Genomic DNA, 8,942 nt, shown 5'->3' with positions numbered 1-8,942 from the left:
GCACCCAGACAAGGGCGACGCCGCCCCTCCCCCTCTGTCTAACAGGGTGCAGGGTTGCACCTTGCCTGGGGTGGGCATGAGCTGCTGGTGGCCCCCCCCCCCCGCCTGCTGCCTGCCTGTCCTGCTGCCTCGCTTCAGGCTGGCTCCCTCTTGGGGGCCTGCTTGTGCCCCTGGACCCGTTTCTCTCCACCGGCCACTCCTCCCCCTCCCCCTCATGGGGGGCCAGAGAAGGCTCGGAGTTCCAGGCTCGTGGGGGGGGGGGCTCTGGCCCCACTGGAGTCATGGCCTGCCTGCTCCCCATTTTGCACAACTCTGACGATGATCATTGTGCTGGAAGAAACATGAACACAACCGCACAAAAAGCAACTGCGGTTAGGGTTGGCAATGGTTCCCCCGAGGGTGGTTTTCTCTCTGAAGACGAGGAGGGGGCTGGAGCAGCTGCCTTACACGGGGAGGCCTTGGTGCTTGGACCTCTTCCTGGGGGGGGGAGTCTCTCTCTCCCCCCCCCATAAGATTGGAACCAGGACAGAGCAGATCACAAAGCTCTGGACTCACTGCCACAAGATGTGGTGATGGCCACTGGCTGGGGGGGGGCTTAAAGTCAGACACATTTGTGCTGGACGTGAGGTACAAAACAGACCCCTAATCCTCTGTGTGTGGAGCCTCCAGGATCGGGTGCAGTCTGCCTCTCGGCTGTAAAGGAGCAAGAGCCGCAGAGGGGCGGTGCCTTCGTGCCCCACTTGGAGGCACCCAGCGGGCAACAGGGCTAAATGGGCTCTGGCCTGAGCTAGCAGGGCCCTGAGATATTTATTTAAAGTTTCTTCTACACCGCCTCCTCCAAAGATGTTCTCACTTACACTGTCCTTAGTTAGAGCGGCGGACTGGAGGGAGCGGTGACCGAACAGCCAGGGCGCTCGGAAGGGAGGGGGCGTTCGGAGGAGGGGGCCGGGGGGGGGGGTCGGGGGGGGGGGTCTGGAACCCCCAAGTGGGCCAGAAGTGGTTGCAGGGGCGGGGCCTGTCGAGCCTGGAGGAGATGCAGGGAGACACGTGTGGAGGGGGGCAGGCGGGGGGCAAAACCCTCCAGCTTCACATCTAGGCTGATGGGGTCGCTGGGAGGCAGCTGTGGAAAAGGCCACTCCATGGGCGGGAGCAGGAGGAAGGGGGGCTGGAAGGAGAGCTGCTGCTGCCGCCCCCGCCATCATCACCCCCCCCCCCCGACAAGGCTCAGGTGCTGCAGCCCAGAGTCGGAGCTCGGCCTGCACTTCTGGCCACCGAACCGGGATGCCTGGGAGGAGACCGTAGAGCCGGGAAAGGGCAGCCCGGAGGATCGGGGCCTCCAGCGCCCCTGTGAGCAGGCAAGGCTGCTGCAGCCGCCGCGGGGGGGGGGGCGGGGGCCCTTCTCGTCCGGGGGAGGGGGGGCGGCAGGAGAGGGGGGCCTGCAGGGAACCCGGCTGCGCGGCCTTCGGAGCCCCCCCTCCTCGGCCGCTGGAAGGCGGCTGTCCCGGGCGTCACTGGGCGGGGCCCCCCCGCCCGCAGTCCGGAGAGGGGCAGCCAGGCGGGCCTCGGGGCCCCTACGCGCCGCCTCGTCTGCGGAAGGGCCGCGGCCGCCCTGGCTACCAGCAGGGCGGCTGCTCCGGGCGAGAGGCCCGCCAGGCGCGGGGGCCTGTCACCCGCACAGCCCTGCAGAGGAGGCCCGCGCCGGGCGGGGCTCCTCCGGGGGCTGCTGGGGGGGCCCTTCTTCCGGGGGGGGGTCCCTGCTCCCTGCGGCCAGAAGCAGCAGCAGCAGCGCCGCCTCCCGGTCCCTCCCTCGGGCCGCTCTCGGGGGGGGGTCTTTGCGGGCCTCCATTTCTGCTCCAGCTTGTTTGTTGGCGGCAAACTCTGCCCTGTGCGGTGCGGGGGGGGGAGTCCGGGGCAGGTCGAGCAGCAGCAGCAGCAGCCCCCCCCTCCCTGAGAGGCGCCCGGGGGGGCCCGGGGGGGCTTTCCCCCGCCCCGAGGCCCGCGAGGAAGCGCCGCTTCCGGGTCTCCGGCGAGAGCCCTCCCCCCGCCTACTGGATTCCGGCAGCCAATCACACCCGCCCGGCTGCGAGGAGTTGTCCCTAGCCCCGCCCATCACGAGAAGGAGGCGGGACTTCTGCTTTTTAAAGGGAGCCGACATCCCGGAAATCAGCGAGGAGCAGCAGGCGGGACTTTGACCAGTTACAGCCAATGGTAGCAGAAGAAACGTTTCTGGGAGGCGGGGCGTCCCGAAAGGGCGGGGGAGCTGCCGTCGCCTAGGCGACGGTTTGAATCCCGCCGGAGCTGCGGAGGTGCCCCGGGAGGAGGCGGCGGAGGTGAGCGGTGATGTCACGGGGAGGGGCGGCCGAATTGGAAGGAGCGAAGCGCGAGGGGCGGGGCTTGGCCTGTGACATCGCTGCCGACTCCTCCCCCAAATGAGAGGCTGGCTTGCGGAACTCGCTGCTACACGATGTTGTTGGTGGCCACTGGGCAGCTGAGGGTTGGAGTTTAAATTTATGAAGGCGGTGGAACAGCAGTATCTGTCAGCCTTATGAAGGGGATGGAAGGCAAAGCCTTCATGTCTTGGGCCATCCTGCCACTGAGCCTCGGCTGGATGTCGGGCTAGGTGGGGCCACCTGGGTCCAAAGCATGCATTGTCCCCTTTGCCAAGCAGGGTCCACCCTGGCTTTCATTTGAATGGGAGGCTACATGTGTGAGCCCTGGGAGATATGCCCCCTTAGGGGATAATGGGTCCACTCTGGGAAGAGCACCTGCCTGCTTGTCTGCAGAAGGTCCCAAGTTCTCATCAAGAGAGGGCTGCCAGGGACGCCTGCCTGCAACCTTGGAGAAGCTGCTGCCAGTCTGGGCAGACTATCCTGAGCTAGATGGACCCAGGGCCTGACTCGGCCGACGGAAGCTTCCTGTGTTCTTCCGGTGTGTTCCTCTGACCCAGCATGTGAGCCCTGATGCTCTTGTCAGGCTGTCGGTGGCTACTATTAACCATGAAAGAGGAAGCCTCTAGTTGCCTCTTGAGTAGACGGGCCCCTCCAGGCTGTTTTGCTTTGCGCCTCCAAAGGAGCGTGTCCCCCTGAACATGCCGGGCCCTCAACACCCCAGGATGCAGCGCTCCAGAGAGGTTTCTGCTGTGCCCGGGTGACTCCCTCTCTCTCTCTGCCTTTGCTGGCAATAGCTAACAAGCATGATCCTGAAAGATCGCGCTTGCTTGCTTGCCTGCTTTATTTATTTATTTAACGCATTTGTATACTGCCCACTACCAAAGTCTCTAGGCGCTTTATAGCAGAAGAACAAACTGAGAAATGTCAACAATTAAAATATATACAAATATCAAATTAAAATAGCCATAAAAACGACCAAATCGCTTGGCGGCAGAGATGTGTCTTCCGTTGTTGCCTAAAAGCCAACAGGGACAGAGCAGCGCTAATCTCAGCAGGAGGAAATGTGTTCCACAGCACTGGGCTGTCCTTTGAGTTATCACCAGATGCGCTGTCAGATGAACCTCCCCTGAAGATCTTAATAGGCGGCGGGGGTTCATAACGAAGAAGGCGTTCTCTTAAATACCCTGGGCCCAAGCTGTTAAGGGCTTTATAGGTAATAAGCAGCCCTTTGTATTTTGCCCAGAAACCTATTGGTAGCCAGGAAACCTATTGCTGGCTTTTAAAACTGGAGTAATATGGTATCTTTGGGATGTCCCGGAGACCAACCTGGCAGCAGTATTCTGCACCAATTGCATTTTCTGGACTACGTACAAAGGTAGCCCCACATAGAGTGCATTGCAGTAGTCAAGCCTGGAGGTTACCAGCTCCACTGTCTTAAGGTCACTCCCTTCCAGGAAAGGGAGCAGTTGGCAAATCAGCCGAAGCTGATAGAAAGCGCTCCTGGCCACCGCCTCTACCTGAGGTATCAGAGAGAGGATTGGGTTCAGAAGTACTCCCAGAATGCGGACCTGTTCCTTCCAGGGGAGTGTAACCCCATCCAGAACAGGCAGATCTATCCCATTTCCCGAACTGCGGCTTCCTACAATGAGCACCTCTACCTTGTTTGTATTCAGTCTCAGTCTGTTATCCCTCATCCAGCCCATTACTGCCTCGAGGCAGGCATTTAGGGAAGCTATGCCATTGCCTGACAAAGCTGACATGGAGAAATAGATTTGGGTGTCATCAGCATACTGATAACACCCTGCACCAAATCCCTTGATGATCTCTCCCAACAGTTTCATGTAGAAATTAAAAAGCACTGGAGACAAGATGGAGCCCTGAGGGACACCATACAAAAGCTCTTGCTTCATATGGCTTCCATGTACAGAGGCAGTCTATCGCTGAATGCCAGTTGCTAGAGGGCTGCTGACTCTGCTGTGCCCTGGCCCCTGTGAGTGGCCATCCTGTAGGGGCTCCTGCCACGCTCCCTGCCCCTGGAAACAGCTGCCCGGTGCTTCCCCCCAGCCCCACACACCCGCCCTCCTGCCACAGTGCTCTTCTCTTTCTCTTGGCACAGCGTCCCAGGCCCATGGCTCAGCGGCGGCTGGCTGAAGCACTGCAACTCTCGCGTGACCTAGTCCTTAAACGGTGTTGCAAAGACAAGGGAGAGGGGGCCGAGAGGGGGGTGCATTTCCCTGCCCACCTAACTGCCCCACAGCGAGTGCCCCTCAGCAAGGATGTCCACGGCATCTACAGCCTCGGCTTTGCCCCAGGTGGGGGGCAGCTTGCAGCTGGCTTTGGAAACGGGGCTGTGCAGGTAAGGGAGCCTAGGCGGTGGGGCAGCAGGGGCTGTATTGCTGCCGGAAATGGTGAGAACTATCTGCCCGGGACAGCCACAGCCCAGAGCCTGGCTGCATGAAGGGGGGGGTGGGGGGGCGCGGAGCCCACGGCCCCAGGGCAGCCGCTTGGGGAAGGGGGCGGCTAAGGGCGGCACGTACAGGTTCTTCCCCAGGGAATAAGAAGCCAAGGGGGAGGGGCTGTGGGTCGTCTACACCTTGCAGGCTGGCAGGGGAGGGAGAAGCTGGGCGGGGGGGGGGCTCCCTCAGCCGCCTCTAGGGCTGGCTCCGGCTTCCTCTGCTCTCCTCTCCAGCTGGTGGACGCAGGGAGAGTCTCTCCAGGCCCGTCCTTGTTTTCCGGGCACCGCACGCGCCACGCCATCACCGCGGTGAGTTTCCACCGGGCCACGCCGGGCCTGTTGTTGGCTGCGGGAGCAGATGGCACCGTCTCCATCTATGACCTGTTCTCCCAGTGCCCGGTGGCTTCCTTGACAGGTACAAGGGGTGTGTGGGGGGGGCGGGGGGGGCCCTCCTCACAGTGGGAGCCCCGGCTGAGGGATGGGAGGTGGCAGAGGCAGGAGGAGGGCGCCCCTCCCAGCGGGGCTCGGCTTTCCTTCTGATCCCCAGAGAAAGAGAACGAGATCAATGCCATGGACTTCTGCCGGGACGGCAGCACCTTTGCCACTGCTGGCAAAGACCGGCACATCCGGCTGTATGACAGCCACACCAACCAGGTGAGCCCGTGGCGGGGGGTGGGGGTGGGGGAGCGAGGCCCTCCAGGCTGAAGTGGGGCTGGGGGTGGGTCACCCCACCTCTGCTGGTCACTCCGCCGCTCTTCCCTTCCTTGCCCAGCTCTTCCACATCATGGAAGCTCCAGATTTCATGGCTGGGGACGAGTTCACGCCCCACAGTGGGCATTCCCGCCGGATCTTTGCCTTGTGCTTCCACCCCACAGAGCTGCACCTCTTTCTAACGGGCGGCTGGGACAACTCCGTCAAGGTGAGCCTTTGTGTGGGGGTGGGGTGTTTCCTTGTGGGCCCCAAAGCCCTGCAGTGTGTGGGATGTCGGGCTGTGGGGCGCCCGCCTCACTTTGCCTTGCTTTCCCCGCACGCTTCTGCTTGGTGTGTGCTAGGTGTGGGACAAGCGTGTGGCCAAGGGGGCCCAGAGCGTCATCAATGGACCCCACATCTGTGGCCCCGGTCTTGACGTCAAGGTCAGGAGGAAGGGTGGATCTGGGAGGGGCTGGAGTGGGGCTGGGGGTCAGGGCTCCCTGTTGGCCCCCGGCAGAGCTGGGCATGGTCCGGGGCTGCCCGAGAGCTGTGTGGCCCAGCCCGGCCCGCGGAGGGTCCTGTTCCCCCAGTGGCAGTCCCGGCTGGGCTGTTGCTCTCGCCTCCAGGCCCCAGCGTACAGCAGAGCAGGGGGCGTGGGGCTCCTGCCCAGCCCTGGGGAGGGACTGACGGGGCTGGTGGGTCTCCTCCTCCTCCTGCTGCTGCTGCAGGGAGACCAGGTGCTGACCGGCTCGTGGGTGCCTCGCGACGCCCTCCAGCTGTGGGACCTGCGCATGTCGCGGCTGTGGGAGACCCTCCCCTTCCCTGGCAGCCCCGCGCAGGGAGAATTCCTCTACTCAGCCCAGTTCTGCACGGCGGAGGTGGTGCTGGCCGGGGGCAGCGGGACCGGGGGGGCCTGCGCCATCCACACCGGCACGGGCCAGGTAAGGCGCCGCAGCGGCGGGGGCCGGGAGGGAGCTTCCTTCCGCGGGCCCCCTGGGACTGGCTGAGCCGGGGGCCTCCTGCCCACGGGGTGTGGTGGTGCTCGGGCAGGAGGCTGACGGCTTTCTCCCGGCCGCCGCCGCCGCCGCTGCCCCCACAGGTGCTCGGGGAGATCCTGCTGCCCAACAAGCCGGTTCATGTCGTGGTGTCAGCCCCTGGAGGGCAGCCGGTGGCTGTGGCTGGCGCAGGAGGAAACCTCCACCTTGCCGAGCTGCAGCACTGAGTCCGCAGGCCGAGGAGGACCCAGCAGGCCAGCCGGGAGCCGAGGGACCGACGGACGGACGGACGGACGGAGGGGACACCAGCCGCAAGGGGACCCCGCCCGCACACGCCTGCCGCCCTCTCCTGTGGCAGGCAGGCCTTTGGAGGCGGCGGCGGCAGCAGCAGCTGCTTCCCTGCTCCCTCCGGGGTGGGGGGGCCCCTGCCACCCTCCTCCCCCTTGCCTGGGGCTTCCCTGCTCCCTCCTGCCCCAGGCCCCTCCGCCTTGCAGGGAGCGTGTTGGGGAGCAGAGGGGTCTGTGCCTGCCCAGGATCTGTGCAATAAAGCTGGTGGCTGAAAGTGGGGAGCTGGCTGGCAGCGTCTGCACTTGGGGGCTGGGGGGGGGGCAAGAAGGGCCTTGCCAGAGTGGTGGGGTGGCCCTGGGGGCGAGGAGCGCCCTCTCGGGCCCCACTCTCCTCCGTGCCTGCTGAGACGAGAACCCCGTGCCCAGCCCCCCGAGGACCCCACAGAGCCGCAGCTCTGGCTCCATCACAGACCTCTCCCTTCCTTGCTGGCTCCGCCAGATAATTATTCAGGTGGCAGAGCTGAGAATTCCCGTTCTTGCCGTGCAGGTCCCAGTTGCAACCAGTTGCCCGCTGGGGAGGCAGGAATGGCTGGTGGCCGGGTTGCATCTTGCTGGGCACGGTCCGCGTCCCTCCCCAGGCGCTTGGCCGTGTCAGGAAGCACCTTGTGCCGCTGGGGCGGGGGGGCAAGCACAGCAAGGAAGGCCAGGCCAGCCTGCAGTGGGGCACTCTCTGCCTCACACCCTCCCAGGAGGCCGGGCGGAGAAGAGTGGGGCAGGGGACCACGGCTGGGTGGCGCCCCGGCCTGCTGCTTGCAGCACCTTTGGAGCCCTGACTCTGGCGGGGGGGGCGCTTCCTTCCAGAGGCACCACCATGGCTCCAGCAGCCTGCTCCCAGGTGGGGAGGGGGACTGGGCTCAGGCCGAGTCCTCCCTGCTGCCGTCACAACCCAGGCCGCCAGCCCTTTTGCGAGCCGCCAGCTAAAGAAGCACTGGGGGGGGGGGGCGCCTTGCTGAGCTGGGGGGGGGGCGCTGAGGGCCAGAGACTCAGCACTGCAGCCCCTGGAGGGAGGCTCACTCCTTCTGGAGGAGGAGCAGCTGCAGCCCAGACAGCCACTGGTGGCATCGTTTTGTCCGTGTCCGTTTCGCTGTCCTCTGGTCCCAGTGGGTGGGACCCTGCAGAAGGCTCACCAAGCGACACGCAAACCACCACCCGGCAGCCGTGTCAGAACCCGCAGCTCTCCCCACGGGCGGCCAGCAGACCGGCTAGCGGTCCAGCCCATGCCCGGTGCCTCCCTTAGGCCGGGCCATCTCCAGACTGGCCCGTAGCTGGCCCCGGCTGGGCTGTCTGCTGGCTTGCTGCACCCAGGCCGGCAGCGCCCCTTGGGAGCCTCTGCCTGGAGGCGGGGCTGGCCTGGCTGAGAGCTGGCACTCGGCGCCCTTTGCTGCCGGGGCCCAGACGCTGGCCGGCGGGCTGAGGCCACCACCGTGCTGGGGGCCAGCCCAGCCCAGGCCGCCTGCTGCTGCTGCGCAGGTGTTGTGCTCGCTCCCTTCAGGGTTGGCCCCAGACCAGACCTCACTTCCTCCCTCTGCATCCTGCAGTGCGGTGACGGGCTGGAGCTGAGCCCGGGTGGGGGGCGGGGGGGCTGTTCTCCCTCTGCAACAATTGCCCCCCTTTGGGGTGGTTTTTCTGGGAAGGGGGGCAGGGGGGCTCCAGTCTTTCTGGGGAAGGCTGCTGAGAGGAGCTGCCCCCCCCGCCACCAACCCCCCCAGGAAGCCCACCCCCGACCCGGCGTTTGGGCGGCACATTTGACGGCGCCATGCAGGGCCAGAGAAGGCAACTCGGGGGGGGGGGGCGGCACCCTCGGGATTCGCTCTGGCGGCACTCAGTGCTGTCGCTACGGGGCCCAATCCGAGAGGCTCTGTGGCGACATCAGGCGTCCGAGGAAGAGGCCAGCAGAGAAGCGGCCAGGCTGGGGGGGCCTTCACTGGCAAACACGGGGTTGGGGGCCGTGCCCATTCTGGGAGCCTCCTCCCACCAAGGCCCCCTTCCCACGTCCAGCCTGCTGGGGGAAGCGCGGCTGGCCCAGTGAGTGCAGCTGGGATGCCACCACAGGAAAGGCCCTGCC

General features: G+C 65.0%; 1 protein-coding gene across 4 annotated transcripts; it reads left to right on the top strand.

Moving 5' to 3' along the window:
* The first annotated feature begins 1,084 nt into the window (after positions 1-1,084).
* Positions 1,085-7,097, top strand: LOC128327215 (POC1 centriolar protein homolog A-like). Of its 4 annotated transcripts, none has more exons than XM_053255685.1 (8): positions 1,086-1,355; positions 4,507-4,746; positions 5,080-5,260; positions 5,399-5,499; positions 5,618-5,764; positions 5,898-5,978; positions 6,264-6,476; positions 6,635-7,097. In XM_053255685.1, exons 1-8 carry the CDS (start codon positions 1,101-1,103, stop codon positions 6,755-6,757), a joined length of 1,341 nt encoding a protein of 446 aa, XP_053111660.1. In that variant the 5' UTR covers positions 1,086-1,100; the 3' UTR covers positions 6,758-7,097. The 4 variants fall into 4 exon arrangements, with proteins under 4 accessions (XP_053111661.1, XP_053111660.1, XP_053111659.1 ...); XM_053255684.1 differs by having other exon boundaries at positions 5,393-5,499; XM_053255687.1 differs by lacking the exon at positions 1,086-1,355 and adding an exon at positions 1,815-2,330 and having other exon boundaries at positions 5,393-5,499.
* The last annotated feature ends 1,845 nt before the right edge of the window (positions 7,098-8,942 follow it).

Source organism: Hemicordylus capensis, chromosome 5, assembly GCF_027244095.1.
Source record: "Hemicordylus capensis ecotype Gifberg chromosome 5, rHemCap1.1.pri, whole genome shotgun sequence".
In the NCBI taxonomy this organism is placed as follows: Eukaryota; Metazoa; Chordata; class Lepidosauria; order Squamata; family Cordylidae; genus Hemicordylus; species Hemicordylus capensis.
Note: the sequence above shows the minus strand (reverse complement) of the source record. Positions and strands in the feature narration are given on the sequence as shown.